Here is a 20,381-nt window from a genome sequence, read left to right on the forward strand (position 1 = left end):
GCCCTCAGTGAGCAGGACGCGAGAGGGGACTTCGAAGGTGCTGCCTGCCCTTGAGTGGCGGTTGACCCGGGTAGAAATCTTTGAAAGAAGACTCACTTTGGTATTTGTGGATGAAAGACAGAATGGTGATGGTATTTAGGGACCGATGGCATTATTGGGGGTCTAAATTAATTCAGATTATTTAAAAACTTTCCATTTTACTCCATATTCCACATTACTCATTCTTTTAAGATATCGTTGGGGAGTTGAAAAGTAAGTAACCTGGAAAACGCTAAGGTGTGAAGAGAGTGATGGAAAACAGACCAGTGTTCTGGTACAGACGCCAGGTGTCCCCAGAAGCTCACGAGAGAGACGTGCAAGAGAGCTCAGGGCTGGAGTGACCGGGTTTGAGAGCCTTATCTTAGTCAGTGGGTGGATCCACTTGAGCAGAGTAACTGAGCGGTCCCTGCAGGCAGGTGGGGTGCGGCTGGAGGAGGTGGTCACTGGGGGTATGCCCCCGGGGCATGTGCTTGGTCCCTGGTGAGCACGGCTCTCTCTCTGCTTCCTGATTGCCATGTTCTGAGCTGCTCTCCCCCTCCACACCCTTCTGCCATGACATGCTGCCTCACCTTGGGCTGCGAGCAGCCCCATCAGCTGTCTGTGGGCTGAGGCCTCGGGAATAGTGACTCCTCCTCATCGTTCTTGTTGGGTCTTTTGGTCAGTGACGAAAAAGCTGACTGAAACATTGGGTGTGTCTTTTGCTTCAAAGCTGCAGATATGGCTGGGGCTGTGGCTCAGTGGTAGGGGGCTTGCCTAGCATGTGTGAGGCACGGGTTCAATCCTCAACACCACATAAAAAATAAACAGATAAAGCAAAGCTGCAGACATGTGGGAGCAGCATGCTTTTGTGGTTCACCATTATCTCTGCCAGACCAGGACTGAAATCTTCTTCTGTAAAACGGTGAACACATTTGGACCTGTGAGCCATGCAGCCTTGGTCACAGCTACTCCCTTGCCACTGCGTCATGATCTGAGCGACTGGGGACAGCAGGGCTCTGACTAAGCTTTATCCACACAGGCAGGCTGGGGGCCCTGGGCTGTGTGTGCTGCTGCATCTGCCCCAGCAGCTCCTTCTCAGCTTGCCAGAGGAAGAGAGAGCCCTGATCATTTCAAAATTCGAGAAGAAAAGTCAGAAAGTGTGAGGCCTCAATTGTGAGTGGCAAGAAGCCTCCTTCGGGCCACACAACCCAGCGAACTTCTAACGAGTTGATAGATTTGGTGGATTAGAGTTATGATTCAGAGGGACCAGTGCCACAGTGAAAGATTTTAGTGAGTGTTATGGGAGAAGAGAGTAAAAAGACAAGCCACAAACAGATGTTTGCGAAGTATACGAACTGACGGAGAATCAGGAGCTGTGTCTGTGTGTGCAGGCACATGAGTGCATGCATTCTCTTGAAAACGATAAAGTAAAAACTAACCAAGTAGAAAAATGACAGAAAAAGTGCACAGGTAATTCACCAAGAGGAAACCAGTCAGTCAGTCAATAAACGTGAAAGATGCTGTGCTCAGGAGTAAGAAGGCAAGTAAAGGCAGAAACCACGGCAGCCTCACCTGCCAGCCTCACGCTGAAAGAGAAAGAGGCCCGACCACACCCCGAAGGCAGAGATGAGAAGAGGAGGGACAACAGACACCACAGCCACTGTGGGACAGCAAACCACTCTGCAGACCCCGTAGTGGAACCCTTGGCATTTGTCCTGGTGGGATCTCCCCACGTGGCACAAACACCGCTGGCATGTTTTCACCACCACACAGCACACTCACAAGGGCAGAAGTGAGCAGGAAGCAAGCTGCACGCAGTCAGCAGGAGCATGTGGCTCAGCCACGCAGGGCAACGCCTACAAGTGAGAGCGGATGGGCCACCTATGCAGGGTGGCTCGGAACACGGTGCTGGTCCACTCGGGCCATCTTGGAGGGCTGGCTCCAGGCTGCTGTCAGTGCTGCAGGCCCAGGAGCTGGTGCACAAAGTGGCCTCACACTGCAGACACTCCCACGGAGCAGAAACAGCACATTGCAGTGTGTGGGTTCCAGGTTTAAGACTTGCAAGTCACACTACACCTGATGAGGATTGCTTCATGCAGTCGGCAAGAGGGTGAAGAATTCCATGACAACAGGATACTTCAGTCTCAGGGTGGTGGTCACTCGGGAGCAGGAGCTGTGGAGGGCTGCGGGGCTGCGGTGACATGGCTGACGTTCTCTCTTGTAGCCAGGTGATGGCACATGATTATCATCATTCACAATGTCGCCATGTGTGTTTCCAAACTATCCCGTTCTTAAAGGAAAACAAATATATCGAGTTCAGTCAACAGGTAAATATTTTGATTGAATCGTCCAAGGAGATTTGGAAAACAAACTAAAGGATTTCCCTGATGCTCTGAACATTTACTCCCAGGATAGATTTGACTAGCTGATGTCAAATTAAGCACATTCCGGGCTCTAACTCTGACCTAGTGCTGGTCACTGTGGCTTGGTGGAACGTCAAGTCCAGGATGGTCCTTGGTTGTGTTGCACCAGGTTTCTGGGCTGGGACCTCATGCTCCGTGTTTAAATCTCCGTAGGAATACTCTTCTGGGACTGGGGATGTCACTCTGGTAGAGTGTAGCCTAGCACACGTGACGCCCTAGGAGAAACGTGGCGTTGTTTTAGCCGGATCTGGAGAACGTCCGGTGAGCCTCTACACTGATGCCAGGCCTTCTTTCACAGAGCAGCGAGGCGGAGTGGAGCTCACCGTGAGGACTGCAGGTGATCTACCCTGTGCTGGAAGCTGGCCTCCTTGAGGGGCCTCCCTTATTCTACTATCAACTCTGGAAAGCAGGTCAGCTCCATGGCCACGGTCTGTTGCGGTTAAATCATTGGACTAGAACAGGATAGACTGGTCTTGATTTCTTAAGGAAAAATTGCAGTGAGACATAGGGGAGGGTGGAATGGTGATAATCCCAGACTTCCACCACAGGAGCAAGAGCAGGGAAAGACCAGCCTTTGCCTTTCCTACATTGGAGCCTGAGCCATGGGCATCAAAATGGGCTTCCCAAAGTTCCCAGGCCTAACCCTCTGGAATTGCGCCTGGCTTGCCAGAGCCCCATATGCCAGAAACGTGGCCAGTCACGTCTGCTCACTTCCACTGGAAGCTGAAGGGTGGTCAGAGCCTGTTTGGAAGCAGTCCATAACCCTGTTCTAATGTATGTTGTGGAGAAAGCTATCTAATTAAAGACAGTGTAGTGCAGCTGAAAAGGGCTCGAATGCAAACCAAGAAGCTCAGACTTGAACCACTGAGGACCTTGGCAGCAGTTTTGAGTCTTTTGGGCAAGTGAATCAACTGGTTGCCACTAAGCACCTCTCTGAGCCAGAGCTTCCCATCTGTTCATAGGAGATAATGAGTCCTGGCTACCAAGTCTGCTGTGCTCACATCAGACCAGGGTAATGCTCCAAGAGAAAGGTGCGTGTGAGCCAGAAGCCAGTGTCTCGAGCAGACTGGTGCCATGTCCTCATGTCGGCAAGGTGTGGAGGCCGGAACCTCAACCCAGGGTAGAGGTGTGCAGCCAGCACCTGGCCCACGGAGCCCAGCCTCTTCATCTGCTGTCAATTAGCAGTGGTCTCATGTGTCCCTAGGGGTCATGTGCTGGCAAGACACAGGGGCTCCATCTTGCTGTCTCTCTATTCATCTCTGCCTGTCTCCATCTCTAGCACACACACATGATCATTTTCTTTGGGAGAAGCCAGCTGCCATGTCAAGCAGCCCCAGGAAGCCCATGTGGTGAGGAATTGAGACCTCTTGCCAAGAGCTGCTCATAGCATCTTGGATGTGGATCCTCTGGCCCTAACCAAGTCTTCAGATACAGCAGCTCTGATTGGCTACCAGCTCATGAAAACCCCTAGGCCAGGCCCACCCAGCTAAGCTGTTACTGATCCCCTGACCCCGAGAGTGAGATAATAAATAGTTTCTGTGTTAAGCTGCTAAGAATTGGAACCATTTGTTACCGGGTGAAGGATAACCAACACAGCACCTGGGCAGAGAGGAGGACTAACAACACTGGGCTGACGAGCTTTCAAGGAGTGACAGCATGGACCCGTGAGCGAACGTGGACAGGGCCTGTCTGCATGGGCCCTTAGTGTGTGGGGCTGAGCGAAGAGGGACCACGTTCTGTGTGTAAGAAGTCCCCTGCATGGTATCTGTCTGGGAGAGGGTTGCCTGGAGCCAAAGTTTTCCTGAAATGTGAAGTATTCAGTGCCTACAGCTGGGATAATAGAGAGTTAGAGGAGCCCTTCCAGCAAAGGGGAGAATCAGAGGGAGAAACCAGCACGGGGCCGTCCCTCACCCTCGAATGTGGTGCATCATTTGTGCACCAACTATTTTGCTCCTATTATGTGCTAAGTTCTTTAAATACAGAATGAATCGCAAGAACTTTTGGGAAAAGAAGACTTCTGTCCTTTTTTCCCTTCAAGTCTAGCCTTGGAGAATGGCTTTAAGCACCTCAGAATTTTCTGCGTCCTCACTCCTTGGCCTGTGGTTCCTTGGCAGCAGCACTGAGCATTACACGTCAGATGGCGGCTCAGGACCCTGAGCACTGCCCCACTATTTTCTGGTTATATTCTCTTTAACACTGTAAGAGCTCACATTTTGTCACCTGTTTCTTGGGTTTTATTAGCTACATTGTCAGTTTTCTGTCTCTGGGAAAAAATATCTGAAAAAAAAAAACAACTTGGAGGAGGAAAGGTTTATTTTGGTCCCTCCTTTCAGAAGTCTCAGTCCATGGCTGGCTGGCTCCACTGCTCTGGGCGCAAGGTGAGGAAGAGCATCATGGTGGAAGGCCTGGTGGAGGATGGCTCTCAGTTCACGGCAGCCAGGAAGCAGGGGGAGGGGACAGAGAAGAGTGAAAGGGCCAGGACAAGGCAAATGCTTCCAGGGCATGGCCCAGCACCACAGTCCCTCCAACTAGGCCCCCCTCACATCTCCACCACTCCCGTTAATGCCATCGAGCTCATCCGTCAGCGGGTCGACCCACTGATGAGCTCAGGGCCTTCATGGCCCACTCACTTCCCCAAAGTCCCAGAGTTGACACTGGGGTCAAGCTGTCAACACGTGAGCCTCTGGGGACTCCAGATCCAAACTGGACTTCAGCAGAGCGCCAGGTGGTCTATGTTTATTATCTGACTTAGTCCTTACAATGACCTTGTGACCAAACGTCCCCGTCTGAAAGTGAGGCACCAGAAGCTCAGTGTCCTTCTGCTTCATGCTCCAGCTCACAAGGCAGGTGAGTCGCAAACAAGGAATTCTAAGATGTGTCTCTCAAAACACATCCTGAACCCAGCTGCTGAGCCCCAGTCACAATTTCTAACCTGTACAAAGTGCTTGACCACATACTGCTGTTGTGTCAGACGTTCTGCACGTGCCATCTCAGTTCTGAAGGGCCAGGAGCTCGGTGCTGTGAAGGTAGGTGGAGGCGGGGAGACCGCCCCTCTTGGCTGCTGGGTGTGTGCTGCAGCCCCGCTCAGGCCATCTCAGTTCTGAAGGCCAGGAGCTCGGTGCTGTGAAGGTAGGTGGAGGCGGGGAGACCGCCCCTCTTGGCTGCTGGGTGTGTGCTGCAGCCTCACTCAGGCTTACTGAAGCACTTTTTATCAAGATGCCTGGCAACTTGTGAGCACATCCGTTTGCGAAGTGCAGCTGTGGAAGACCTGTGAAAGACCCCCAGTCGTGGGTGCACTCCTCCAGTGTCACCCTGAGCTGCAGCATCGCTTCCCCTGGTCCCTACCAACAGGCCTGGGACCCACCGAGTCAAACCTCTGGGCCTGGAGACCCATGCTCCAAGGCCAAGCAACCCTTACAGCTGTGCTCACCAAGGAACAAGCAATCTGCAGCGACACCCCTGGAGCCAAGGGAGTCTGCACTGTTCCATGTGCCTGGGTTCTCCCCGGGGGCGTCATCTTTGCTCTTTGCACTCCAGATTTTCCGGACCTGTGCCCACTAGGTCATGCAGATGAGATTCTTGAGATCAGCAAACATGCATCCATCCGTCACCAGTGGAAGGCTTGCGGCAAAGGTGCTGCAGAAGCACCACATAAAGCATATCAGATTGGCCCCCAGAGCAATCTAACAAGCTTCATTCTCAACAGAACCAGCTGCCATTTGAGTGCTAGCTGCATGGCAGATACCATGGTGATTGTTTTCCAAAATTCCCTCAATCCTGATGTGACATTCATTATTCCTGTTTTATGAGAAGGAATGTAAGGAATTACTAGCTTCTGCTCGTAGTCACACAGTTCTTAACACAATCCCCAAGGATTGTTACTAGAATCACTTAGTATGCCTGCTTCAAGTACTTAACCCAGAGACCCCCCAAGTCAAATCTCTGGGGGTGCAGCATACTTAACGAGAACCCCAGGATGTTTCACAATACTTGTTGGAGACAGTTCTACCACATCATATTGTCCCCATCTAAATAATGCCCTGAAATATCATAGCTCTTAATCTTCAGACTTGTAGAGCTGTGTACTAACAAGTACGCGTGTTAGAGGTAGCTCTGTGGTGGCAGTTAAAAATGGATTTGAGAAGGCTGGTGGTGGTAGAGACTTGTTTTGCATTATCCGAGCCATCAGTGCCAGATGGCGCTCCAGATTCACTTAAGTGACTGGCTCACTGTATGGCATCTCAAATCCTCTCAGGAAAATTAAATTTTAAGAATTACATGGAATCTGGACTAAAATTCTGAACCAATTGCTAACAGAATAATGCAGATAAATTTCAAAAGCTAACAAACAGGGCCAGGGTTGGAAACTTGAAATGCCACCCTCTTGACAGAATTTAACATTGATAGTATTTAGATCAGATCTTAGACTGTCTCCAAGTTCTGACTCTTGTGTGAGTTGTCACTACCCCTTTAAGATTTGCAGCCTTTATTTTCAGACCACGATTTCAATGTCTGTCAGCAGACCTTATGCAAGTTGCATTATGCCCCCTGGTGGCAATTTGGGCAGGAATGGGGAGCAGGTTTCAATCACGGGATTAGGGCCCACTTAATTGAACTAGGTGGCAGGCCCTGAATTTGAAATGGAGTTTGACATAAAACTTTTCTGGTCTTACTAAAAATAGCAAACCTTCCATTGAACTAAAACTAGATGTATTAACTTCAGCCTGTGAGATGCATATTTCAATTTCCCCTACTTTGTCATGAAATGGATGAGCTTCTTGGAATGTCATTTGAATTAAATATTTGCTCTACACATGGCTAAATGGCTGGACCAGAAAGAAGCCCATGTCTGAACGCCCAGCTCCTCCTCCAGGATCACACCACATCCATGGTGCCATGGCCTTGTACTCAGAAGCTTCCAAAGGTCACTTGTCCCAAACCACCATTCCCAAGAAAAAAATCTACACCTCATACTTTATTCTTCAGTCAAAACTAACCAATACGGACTTTGGTGGCTCACACTGAGGGCTCGAGTGAGGTTGTATTTGACCTGTTTGGTGGCAGACAGAGATGAGTGAAGATGTCAAGCTACCAGCTGGTTTTCCCGCTGTGCTGAGACAACCCTGGCTTCTGGGGCGGGTCCCAGCTGGGTGCGAGCACTGCCTGGCAGGCAGGAGCAGCGGCTGTGGGACCCAGAGGAGCCCGGCCCTCCACGTGCATTCAGGGAAAGAGCGACTCCTCAAGCAGAAGCCGACCCCAGGCGCAGCGCACTACCCAGACCAGAAGACAGAGACGGAGTCACCGCTCCCAGGAAACGCCATGTGGAGAGTGAGAACGCACAGAACCAGGGGACACTCCGTAGTGAAGACACCCGGAGGCAGGAAGAGACCAGCGCTTCCCGCAGAGGGCCTGCAGTGCCCAGGGAGGTGCACAGTGCCTGGAGGGCAGGGCTCCGGGAGCAGGGTGAATGGAAGAGCGGCTACGGGGCCTGACTTCCAGAAAAGCTCAAGAAAACACACATTAGCTGTTTATTACGTCATCAGCCAAAAACCCTAATGGGCATTCATGCCCCAAAGATGCACAAGGAAGACAGACAAGTTGGAATGTTCACTTCACTCTTCAATGAACAGTGCACTTGAGGGCCGCACAACTTCCCAACCTTGGCATCAGACTAAGCGTCACCACCTTCCTGCCTGTTCCCATGATGCTCAGGAGATCCTGCTTTTCATTACAGCGACAGCCAAAGTCCCAGCTTCCTGCAGTCAGGAAAGCAGCGTGGTCTCACGCTGACAGCAGCCTTGGGTTAGTCTGCAAGGCTGTCTGACAGTTGTCAGGTATGTTTCCTTTGGAAATTCACAACAGCCTGTGAATTCACTACAACCACCCAGATGGAGCCCGGAAAGCCAAAACTGTAACTGCACATCCTGGACAACCCGATTTCACGTTAGTTGATACACCCAATGCCCAGGCAGAAGCTTGGACCCGCGACCAAGAGGGGCGACGCAGACTGAACCCCAGGTGAAACAAGCGAGGAGCCAGGGGCCTCAGTTGAGATCCTGACTGGAGAGACAAGCAGCAGCCAGGGGCAGAGCATGGTGCGCACAGGAGCTCCTCTCAAGGGCAGAGTGCAGTCAGGAAAGCTAGTCACAGCCTGTGACAACATACAACTGCAGTGAGACAACAGCTGCACTTAACTCGCTTCCCTTGTAGTCCTGTGTTTATCTGATGGATGCAAACTCTTCCGAAAGACTGCCAGGGTCCAGCCCTAGCAGGGGTCGTAGTGGTCACAGGTGAGGGAGTGGGCGTCGGCGAGATGGAGAACAAAGCAACAAACTCAAGGAATGGATTCCAAGTTCTAAATTTTATTTTTCCAGATTTTTATACATTGTAAGGTTGACAGTTACACGGTTTTCCAGAACAGAAAAAGATCACAAGGAAAAATAACAAAAATATCTCCTATGATCATTACTAGACCAGGCAATGAAGTATTCTATTTTTAGTAATTGCTTACTCGTGATAACCTATAACTAAACAATAAGACATACTAATATTGCTTAACTAATCATAAAGGTTAAAGCAAGTTCAGCAGGGTTAGTGAATGTCAGTTGTGTGGCTACTGCCATGGTTAATAAGTGCCAGACAGTTCAAGCTAACAGTAATATGACATCATCTTCCACTGTGTGAACTTAACATTGAGGAACGTTTTCTCCGGGGTATAGGTGGCCAATAACATTTACAGCATTTAGTAAATCCTAATCTTTAAGAAATGGAATATCTTGCACTCTTGTATGTATACTTTCAAACCAGATTATAACATGTCCTGATTTTACATCTAAATATCCTGTGGGAGATAAAGGAGGGTCTAAATCCAGGGGCTTAAGAGGCGTCCCTCTGTAAGGATGTCATGGCTTTCCATTAATTAAATAAGCATTGTCATAAGGTGTTTTAACTGTAGGAACAGTTAAAACACCTTTTCTGTATTTCTTCTGTTCCTGTTACTCATTCCTGATGGTGTTGGAGTTATTCACCTACATACTTCAGGTCATCTGAGAGTAGTCAACAGGGGATCGGCAGCTAGAATCTATTTTTGTCTTTTCTCATAACATTCTTGGTTACTCAGTTTCATTACAAATGACTAAATCTGAAATCACTGTTCCATTAGAAGTCCGGTTTTTATGTTTTAACCCTTGTTCTGTTAAGATCCCTGTTTTCAGGGAAAACACATAAAATATTAATAGTAAACCTACACATATTAAGCAAGCAAGGAAGGAAAGTCCGCAACCGAATTCCCAACACGATGAGACTTTGCAAACAGCTTTATTACTCAGCACTGAGGGGAATTGCAGGTGGCATAACAAGAGATCATGGGCTTCACCAGAATGCCTAAGGGTTACAAACACCCACTGGCCATCGGATATGCAAGTCTGGAACTCAAGAGAAGCACGGTAAATGTTAATAAAACGTGTGTGGAGGCACAAATGGCTACGTGTAATGGAAGCCAGGGGTACTGATGGATAGTTTCCAGAAGCAGAGGTCTCCATGAGGGTGAGGGGCAGATGCCTGGAACACAGTCGAGGGTCAGGGAGAAAGTGAAAGAGGACAGAACCAAGAGGGCCGAGAGCAGAGCTCCCTGATGAGGGTGGCCCTGGGGGGAACTGAGGAGGAGGAAGCCTAAGGAGCAGCCTGGAGTCCTGGAACACGAGTGCTTTGGTGACCATGTGGCAGAAGCCACAGTGCCATGACGGGCGGGTTTGCAAGCACGGCACAAGGGTCCAGAAATCCGTGTGAACAAAGCAGGGGTGATCATGATAGAGACAGGAAGAGACAGGAAGCCTGTGGCCACGTCTGTGCCATCCCCCGGCCTCGCAGGCGACTTCCTGCAGATCCCAACTCCGCTACTGAAGATGCCAGGAGGCCAGGGTGGATCTGCCCTCGCTCCTTGCTCCTCTGCTGCTCCTCCCACTCCAGGGCTCCCCTCCATGGAAGGCCTGCTCTCCACCAGGTGAATTCATGATCTCTGACAAAGAGCAGTACCTAAGCCCAACAGACAACAGGTCCCCAGTGTCCACTGCGTCCTGTGTCCGACTCTGAGCTGATCACTCGCAGGTCTTAACTCATTTTCCTCATGGTGGATCCAGGAAGATTGACAATCAGGCTCCAGCTTCCCCGTCAAACAACCACTCTCCTAAGTGTGGGGTCACGGAAGCACTCCAGACCTGTCTTTTAAAGAGCAGAGTTCCAATTTTGGCTCAGTTACCGAATCTCTGGGGACCTTCATTGTTACTGATGTGTAAGTAGTAACAAAATATTCTCCCAGGGCTGCTAGGGGGAGAACCATGCAAGAGGAGAGTCTGCCCACAATGCTCAGGGGATAGCCAGGGCTCAAGCATGGCTGGACTTAACAGCCACCACGGAAATAACAGAAAAAACACATACTTCCAAGGTAAGTCCAGCCAGTGGACACGGCAAGAGACTGGGTAGAGACCCTAAGTAACTGCACAAGTTATTTCAATTATTAATTAATGAGAGCCTACATCAAATGCACATCTTACAGAATGATCACTTTGAGAATACATAAAAACTGCTTGAACAAACATTATTTGTTTCTATACTCCACTAGTTTTAACTTAACTACACCCCTTGAAGAAATTAAAAGACAGAAAGCCATGTACGAAGAGGCAGCTGCGCCCTCAGGTGGACGCTCTGAACATTCTCCCCTTCAGCTCTGCGGCCTTCTCCTCTATTCTCGAGCAGCACTCCTCTGTGGCCTTCCCGATGCCTTCATGGTACTTGTCCAAGGCAGTCCTCATGTTGAGGAATATCTCCTGGTGGAGAATGAACACAACAGGGATCATTCTGGGCAATGGCCTCACCAGATTTCAGTCACACTGAACAACACGTTAAAGTCTTACTTCTGCACTAGAGCACAATGCACATATGCCTGCTCTCAGTGAAAGTCCACTCTAAGACCCATGGACACGTCAGGAAATTCTGATGGTACTTAGAAGAAACAAAGCAGAGCCAGGACAGCAGCCAGGACTTGAAGAAATTAAGACCAAACACTTGTGATCACCAAGGAAGAGTTCTGTTGAACATGGAGAATGACACGTGGATCTCTGCATGCAGCCTAACTACCACCTGAACCACGCCACAGACTCTGGGCCCACACCTCCAACCCTCTGAACGAGGACCAGGGAGCTCTCTCTACCACCTCAACCATACCACAGACTCCATACCCACACCTCCAACCCTCTGAACGAGGACCAGGGAGCTCTCTCTACCACCTCAACCATACCACAGGCTCCATGCCCACACCTCAAACCCTCTGAACGAGGACCAGGGAGCTCTCTCTACCACCTGAACCACGCCACAGACTCTGGGCCCACACCTCCAACCCTCTGAACGAGGACCAGGGAGCTCTCTCTACCACCTGGACCATACCACAGACTCCGTGCCCACACCTCCAACCCTCTGAACGAGGACCAGGGAGCTCTCTCTACCACCTGGACCATACCACAGACTCCGTGCCCACACCTCAAACCCTCTGAACGAGGACCAGGGAGCTCTCTCTACCACCTGAAGCATACCACAGACTCCGTGCGCACACCTCCAACCCTCTGAACGAGGACCAGGGAGCTCTCTCTACCACCTCAACCATACCACAGACTCCGTGCCCACACCTCAAACCCTCTGAACGAGGACCAGGGAGCTCTCTCTACCACCTGAACCATACCACAGGCTCCGTGCCCACACCTCCAACCCTCTGAACGAGGACCAGGGAGCTCTCTCTACCACCTGGACCATACCACAGACTCTGTGCCCACACCTCAAACCCTCTGAACGAGGACCAGGGAGCTCTCTCTACCACCTGAAGCATACCACAGACTCCGTGCCCACACCTCCAACCCTCTGAACGAGGACCAGGGAGCTCTCTCTACCACCTGAACCATACCACAGACTCCGTGCCCACACCTCAAACCCTCTGAACGAGGACCAGGGAGCTCTCTCTACCACCTGAACCATACCACAGGCTCCGTGCCCACACCTCCAACCCTCTGAACGAGGACCAGGGAGCTCTCTCTACCACCTGAAGCATACCACAGACTCCGTGCCCACACCTCAAACCCTCTGAACGAGGACCAGGGAGCTCTCTCTACCACCTCAACCATACCACAGGCTCCATGCCCACACCTCAAACCCTCTGAATGAGGACCAGGGAGCTCTCTCTACCACCTGAAGCATACCACAGACTCCGTGCCCACACCTCAAACCCTCTGAACGAGGACCAGGGAGCTCTCTCTACCACCTGAACCATACCACAGGCTCCGTGCCCACACCTCCAACCCTCTGAACGAGGACCAGGGAGCTCTCTCTACCACCTGAAGCATACCACAGACTCCGTGCCCACACCTCCAAACCCTCTGAACGAGGACTGGAAAGTTCTACTGTGAGCAACAGTGACTTTCATATAACAACTTGTGGATGTGTTACAGATCTTAAAAGAAGGAACAATTTTTAAAGATTGGATAAAATAAGGAATTTCCTTGTAAACTTTTTCTTCTATCTTATACTTATCAAAGGTTAATACTGATCCTGTTATTATTCATTTTCCTTAGAAAAAATAACTTGAAGATGAGTTCACTACTGAAATACAACTGCAGCCCTTTGCCAGTGGTAACATTTATGGCCAAAACAGTAAATTCGTACAGTGTTCTCAACTTTAAGCATCTGTCCTATAAACTTTCTCCTAAACTTGTAGTAGTAGCTACTACTTATCGTTATTTAAATTCTAGTGTAGATATTTTCAGAGTTCACACACATTGCTTTTCAGGACAGATTTGATGCAGGAGAATTAGAGAAGAAATTTAAGTTCTGCTGCCATCCAGGAGTCTTGCACAACGAAGCACTACGTACAGACAGACAGTGACTGTTACGAGTAGTGGAGCTAAAACATCAATTTATTTGCTGATTGCCTGAAGATTAGAATTGTCTATCATCTTCTTTGTTATGGAAAATAATGTTGCCACAGAGAAATAGGAAGAGACTGAATGAGAGACATGTGGTGGGGAAAGGAGGGAGAGAGGAAGAGGACGGGCAGCAAGAGAAAGAACGTAAGCTCATAAGTGCTATTTCTGCTGTGAGTGGGCAGAACAGGAAGCAGATTTTTGAAAGTTACCCAAATAAAGTCAGCAACTGAAACTAGAAATAGAATAAATTATCTATGAGAATAAAGGGCTATGGTAAAAACTAGAAGCCAAAGGAAATGCATGAAGAGCATTTTGGAAGTCTTAACATGCCCCTTCTCTTTTCCACGGAGGATCAGGCAGTAAGCTAGAGAGCTTGCACAAAAGCACTGACATCACCCAACTACTGTGAGCAGATGGGTGTCACAGTGCAGTCTGGGAAATGGTAAGTTAGAGCAGTCAGAAAGCCCAACAAATGTAACTAAAGTTTTGATCTGTAACTATGCAGCACAGCCCAGATCCACTCGACATTTTCAATCTGGAAAAAGTAGCATGTTAGTCGAAGTTTCAGGGGACACCAAATAATGACAAGAAATGTGAAAGATTTAAATTAAACTGATCTTCATGTTTTCAAAATTCAAAATGAAATAAAGAAAATCCTGAATTAAAACTAATATTTGCATTAAAGTAAGGTGTTGCCAGGCATGGTGGCACACACCTGAAATCCTAGTGGTTTAGGAGGATCACAAGTTCAAAGACAGGCTCAGCAACTTAGTGAGGCACTAGGCAACTTAGCGAGACCCTCAAAAAATTAAAAGGGCTGAGGATGTGGCTCCATGGTTGAGTTCCACTGGGTTCAATCCTGGCACCAAAATAATAAATAAATGTGTTATGGTTTAGATATTAAGTGTCCCCCAAAAGCTCATGTGTGACACTACACAAGAAGGTTTAGAGGTGAAATGACTGGGTTCTGAGGCTCAGCCCAATTGTGACCTAATCCCCTGATCGGGATTAGCTGAGTGGTAACTGTAGGCAGGTAGAGTGCAGCTGGAGGAGGGTTCGTGGGGTGTGCTTTGGGGTTTACATTGTGTCCTTCTGAGCAGCGCTCCCTCTCTGCTTTCTGATCGGCCTGTCTTGAGCTGCTTCCTTCTGCTACACTCTTCCGCCCTGATGTTCAGCCTCACCTCCAGTCCTGAGGGACGGAACTGGTTGTCTCTGACTGAGACCTCTGAAACTGTGAACCCCAAATGAACTCTTCTTCCTTGAAGCTGTTCTTGTCAGGTCTTTTGTTCACAGCAGAGAAAAGAATGACTGAAACATAAGGTGAAGAATATCTCACCTTGGCAGAACCACCCGTGAAAGTGACCACAAGCTCTGCAAGTCAAAAGTGAGGTGCTACTGCTACTAATCCACCTTGCTGTTAGGCCCCATCCTCAAAAGCACTGCTTGGCACTGCTCGCCACGACCGTCGAAGACCCCGGCCTGAGCCATACAGTGTAAATGGGATAATGACAAGCAGCAAACAGACATGAATCTGCGAATGAAAAACTGGGACTAAGTGACACATTCAAGAGAAGACAGAAAGAACCTTGATCAGCCTCAAATGCCTCAAGGGTTACTCAACAAGAGGGTACAGAGTCATTCCAGAGACAAGATCTAGGTTCACTAGAACGCAAAAATAAACATTTAAAGTTCAAAATGAGAATATTTCAACAACTAAAGCTGTCCTGTTCTACAACAACAGGCAGAACCTCCAGTGGTTCTCAAAAGCCAAGACAGAAGTACAGACTCTGGCCTGTTGCTGGAGCTCCTCATTCAGGGCCTTTAGCTGGGGGTTCCTTCATTCAACAACTCCTCACTGAATGATGACACAGAACCAGTTTTCACGCTGTGCTGGAAAACCTTTCGATTCCACAGCCATCTGCTGAAAACATACTACTCATAAGCACCAGCCCAAGTGGTTTATACGATGCTGAGGTTTTGACCATGACATGATTGCTACGCTCAAGAATTTAAAACATCACTGGGAAACATACACACACAGAACTAACAGTAAGGTAGGCATGGGCACCTTCTATGACTGAAAGGCAAAGATATCTCAACTTTGAATTAGTAACTACTTGCTAATTGTTACTATTTCATTAACAGTACTTGTTATGTGATAACAAATATTTGTTGATTTGATTTAGTTAAGTAGGATTAGCCAGGTTGGTGGTGCATGTCTATAATTCCAGTGATTTGGGAGGCTGGGTCACTGGTTAAGTACCCCTGGGTTCAATCCCTGGTACCAAAAAATAAAGTGAAATTAAAAAATAAAAAAAACTCTCTCCAGACTTTCTTCCAAATGGAAAAGGAAGGACAGTGAGTAGACCAAGGGGAACCACTGCTATTCTACTCTCTTCCCATCTTCTTTCCTATCTTTAAAAACAGCCTAGAGACACAAGTACTAACAATGTACCTTTCGCGGGATACAGTGCCTGGCACACACAGGCAGGGCCCATGGTGACTCTTCAGTCAGCAATCTTTACAAATTGGGTTGTGGTGGGGGTGGTGAGAGCAGGTATGTGAAGTCACCGGGTGTCAGGGTCTCAGAAACTGCAACCTACGGTGCTGTTGTGTGCCAGATGGAAAGGAATGAGAACAGACCAAGGGATTCTACATGAAAAATGGCCTTTTTCTTGTAGAGCAGTTGGACAACTGTTCTGGTAAAAACAATCTTAAAGATAAAAGTCAAACTTCAAAAATTAAGGAGAGCTGGGTGCAGCAGTATGTCTGTAATCCCAGAGATTTGGGAGGCCGAGGCAGGAGGACCCCACGTTTTAGGCCAATCTGGGCAATTCAGCAAGACCCTGTCTCACAGTGAAATAAGAAGGCTGGGGAAGTGGCTCAGTGGAAGAGTGCACGCCGAGCACACTCATGGCCTCAGGTTTACCCTCAGCACCACACAAAGTTGAGGAGAGGATGGAGGTATAATGAGTGTTTTAGGAAGAAACCACTTGTTTGAGACACGGGCAGTTAGAGGAACAGAAATAGGCAAATACTTTAAGTGTGGCACTGGGCTGGCATTTTCAAAGATAAAAATGTAGAAGATGCCTGTTCTCATTAAAATTAAGGTTATTTAAGAAGCTATAAAGTAAATACATTCAAAATGAGCACAAAGTAAACAATAATTTTAGATAATTATATATAGATATTAAAGGTTTCTTAATACAAAGGGACCAATCTAAGCTCTTTTTTCCCTTCAGTTAACTAAATTACATTTAACTATGGCATTAAGAAAAACTTCTCAGATCCTTTTATGGGGGGAAAAATACTTAGGTTTTTACTTACAAATTAGTGATTACTTAACAAATCCACTACTCAAGTTCATTTACTTAATAAAACCAGAACTTTAACACAGAAACCACTTTTACCACAAAAACATGATGTTAGTGGCACATAGCAGACGAGCAAGAAGAAAGGGAGAGAGGAGATGCCTGTGCACACACAGCAAGAGTGAGTGACACAAGGACTGCAGAGAAGGAAACCAAAGCCATGGGCAGCAGGGCTTGCAGCCGGTGACCCAAGCAGCGCACGGGACCTCCTAGGGGTGACGCTCACGAACACATACTCACGTGGGACTTCAGTTTCTCCCTTCCTGTGGCATCTTTCAGTTGCTGCATTCCAAATTTAATCTTTTGGATTTCTTGATTAATTGTGGTTACTTGCTCATAGACAGCACCTCTTTTTTCTTGGACTTTATTGCAATCCCTAAAAGAAAACAGACAGCTGACAGAATTACTCTTAGTCATCTAATAAAGGCAGACAATGCCAACGCTGATTCCAAAGTGCCTGTCCACGTGTCACTACTGGTTTCACAGACCTGAAACTCTTCTCAGGACATAAAAGCAAACAGACAGACCCCCCCAGTGTGGGGGTAGAGTCCCATCAGGGTCCTCGGGGTTTCCAGCCACACAGCCACAGCTGTGCTTTCTCGTACGTGGGAACGTGAACCAGTACGACTTTTCTTCGAGGCAGTCTGGCACCAAGTACCAGGTCCTCTGGTCCTGCCCCTTCCTCCAGCATGAGGAAGCGCAAAGGAAACACTCAGAAGATTCCTGATGCCCATGGCAGGGACTCGGGGTGAAATCCAAGACAGGTCTGCAGCACATGTTGTGAAAATACATCCTTAGAACTGACGGGAAGAAGACCACCAGCAAAACCACCCAATATATTGTCCTAAAAAATGTTTAGCAAATTATTATTTGTATTTGAATAAAAATTAAGCCTTCTCAAAATGGATGCTATTAACTCTACAGACCAGATGTACTGCAGATAGGCCAGCGGATTCGTCTAAGGCCAGTCTAAACCATGGAATGGCAAGCGCTCTGAAATACGCAGCACCATGCCCACTGAAGGGGAACGCAAAGGAGCAGCTAGCACCCTTCGAAATCAAGATGGAGCACTGTAAGTTTCATGGTGTCTTTGTTGGAGTCACCAAAAGGTGCAATGTCCTTTTAAAGATTATTAGTTTTGAAATTCAGGGACACGCACACACACGCACACCAGCTTTTCCTCATCACTTCCTAGCACACTAAGAATGAAGGCATGTTCCTACTCAATTACTGCTCGTTTGTACTGCTTGATGTCCTCATGCTTCTTATTGATTCTGAACTGTGTTGTGGCCAGCTTTTCCTTCTTCGCAATCAGCAGTCTTCTGAGTGAACTTTCTTCAGTCTTCAATTTCCTTAGCTCTGATTCAGCACTCTCAATTTGGTCCTCCAAGTTCAGGCTCTATATTATAAGCAAAATGAAAGGGTACTTTTTAGAAGAGCTATAATAAAATAGTTTTGAAAGGGAATATGGCCCCTGAAGCCCTGAAAGCACAGCAAAAAGCAGCGGACTATACAAAGGGGACAGGAGCAAGATACCAGGGGTCCTAGAACGAACATGATGAGCTGAGGTGCCTTTACCAAGTCACTCTGCCAGCCACAACTGGAGGAGGCACAGGTGCGGTCAGTCAAAAGGCTGAGGCTGGCTGGGGAGGGTCTGGACTGAGTTGGTAGAAATAAAGGGAAAAGGCAGACACTAAGAGCAAGCAGAAGCAGATCTGTCTTGTTAACCTGGATGGCAGAGAAGAAAACTATGAAGTGGAAATCTCACCTAACCCCTACTTCTCTTAAAAAAAGAAAATCTCTTATCAAATGCCAATGATAATGACCCTGGAGATGGTCTGGGTGTAAGATGGTAAGAAGTGAAGAAAGAATTGGTTTCCAAATTTCCAGACTGAGAAACTTAAATGCCACCAGACTCTCATGACTCAGAGCAGACACTATTTGTGTGATAAACGTCAAAGCTCTTCATAAAACCTAGGTGCACCGCTAGGCACTAGACTGGGACTTTATGCTTACTGGTAAGAATATTTCCAAGTGTTACAAGTTCAAATATTCATTACCGGTTCCCAAAACACACATGGCAATGTGCTGTGCTTATTACTTATTTCATCTGTAGGATAAGATAGGTCTTGCTATTGCTGTATTTAAAAAGTGTCTTTTTTCCCTGGCACACAGACTCATCTACCATCTTGTAGAACAGTCCCACTTATCTTTTGGAAAACAGTAAGAGTGAAACTGACCCAAAGAATCACAGTAAGCAACTACATAACAGACAACCCTCCTGCACCACACGAACCTCCTTCAAAGCACTGGCCAGCTTGTCCTTATTGTCCGCAAGGTCCTGTATTTTCTTCTGATATAACTGTACCTCCAGCTGGCACGAAGGGAGGCAGTCTACGGAGTCTCTATAGGTTTCATACTTCTCCATCACTTCTTGCTGTGAAAGGAAAAAATAAATGAGAGTCCACAGTTTGATAGTTTCCTTTATAAAACTGCAATGTGAATTCGTTTGCTCTTAATGATTTCTTGTGCTTAAGTCAGCTTTGGAGCACCACCTACCAATGTGTGTTCAGTTGAGCAATCACATCTCTTTACTGGCAAAGGACCAGCTCACGTGCTCCTCACTAATTCTCAAGTGCTTTTGATCACCCTGGCAATCACAGCACCCATTTACAATAGCTCTGTTCCCCAGTACAACTACTGCTACGGCCACCTCTTTTTTAAAAAGAACAACTCCTATTCTAAGATCACAAAATGAACACATGCTTCCTGCAGCTGCAGGACCATGCAGACTTCTCCATCCTCCCCACCTGGGCACTCCTGCCCTCCGCTCGGCCAGCAGGGGTCCCCTCAGCTTGGGATGGCTCAGGCTACTGCCCTCTCTTTCCCAGCTGTCCAAGCACTCTGCACACAACGGATACAGTCCCTGACGTGTCAGATGCACTGCAAATGTGTTCCAATGGGTCTAGTTTTCTCTGTAGTTTTTGGGTTTCCAATCTTAATTTAAAAACATCTATCACAGTACAAGATTATAATAAATGTTCTTTTAAAATTTCTAAAATTGTTAAAATTTCTAACTTAAATTCCTAGTCCACATGAGTATTTTTGCACATGAGGTGAGGTGTAGGTTCAACTCCCTTCCCTTTGTATGAATAGCTAATCGAACTGGAACTGCTTTTGAATATATCATCCATTCCTCACAAATATATGAATTATTTCTGGGCTCTTGTTACTGTTGCATTGGCTTTTGTCTGTGCTTAGGTGGCAATTTTTAACTCTAAGGAATGACTTGGGTAACAAACTCACAGATAAACTAGAAATGCTTTTAAAAGAAACAGTTTAAAAACTTTGTTTCGAGGAGAATGCTAAATGGTCTGCCCACTTCCAATTTTGTCCTACCACTTCCACCGGTCTTCTGAGTAAGTCCTAATGTTTCACAGAACTCACAGAAGACTGGCAGGATCACTCACTGGGAGCCCTGCCCATCTTCACTTGGGCGTGCCCATTTCACTTCCCTTCTTCCACCTGGTTCCTACAGTATCAAAATGGGTTCCCCCATTTCATTTTGTCAAAGCATACCACACTTCTTCCACTTTTTAAAA

The 20,381-nt window shown here is 47.6% G+C and overlaps 1 protein-coding gene across 2 annotated transcripts in view; it reads right to left on the bottom strand.

The window, feature by feature from the left end:
• Positions 1 to 9,631: 9,631 nt before the first annotated feature.
• NUF2 (NUF2 component of NDC80 kinetochore complex) overlaps positions 9,632 to 20,381 on the bottom strand; it is a 28,052-nt gene continuing 17,302 nt past the window's right edge. Inside the window, exons 11-14 of one of the 2 annotated variants that reach the window (XM_079107441.1) lie at positions 19,076 to 19,216; positions 18,003 to 18,178; positions 17,016 to 17,155; positions 9,632 to 11,266 (exon numbers count right to left, since the gene is read on the bottom strand). In XM_079107441.1, the coding sequence (XP_078963567.1) occupies positions 11,223 to 11,266; positions 17,016 to 17,155; positions 18,003 to 18,178; positions 19,076 to 19,216 (501 nt within the window). In that variant the 3' untranslated portion in view covers positions 9,632 to 11,222. The remainder of the gene's footprint in view (positions 11,267 to 17,015; positions 17,156 to 18,002; positions 18,179 to 19,075; positions 19,217 to 20,381) is intronic. The other variant, XM_079107440.1, reaches the window with a different exon arrangement.

Source organism: Sciurus vulgaris (genome assembly GCF_902686455.1).
Source record: "Sciurus vulgaris genome assembly, chromosome: 12".
Taxonomy (NCBI): Eukaryota; Metazoa; Chordata; class Mammalia; order Rodentia; family Sciuridae; genus Sciurus; species Sciurus vulgaris.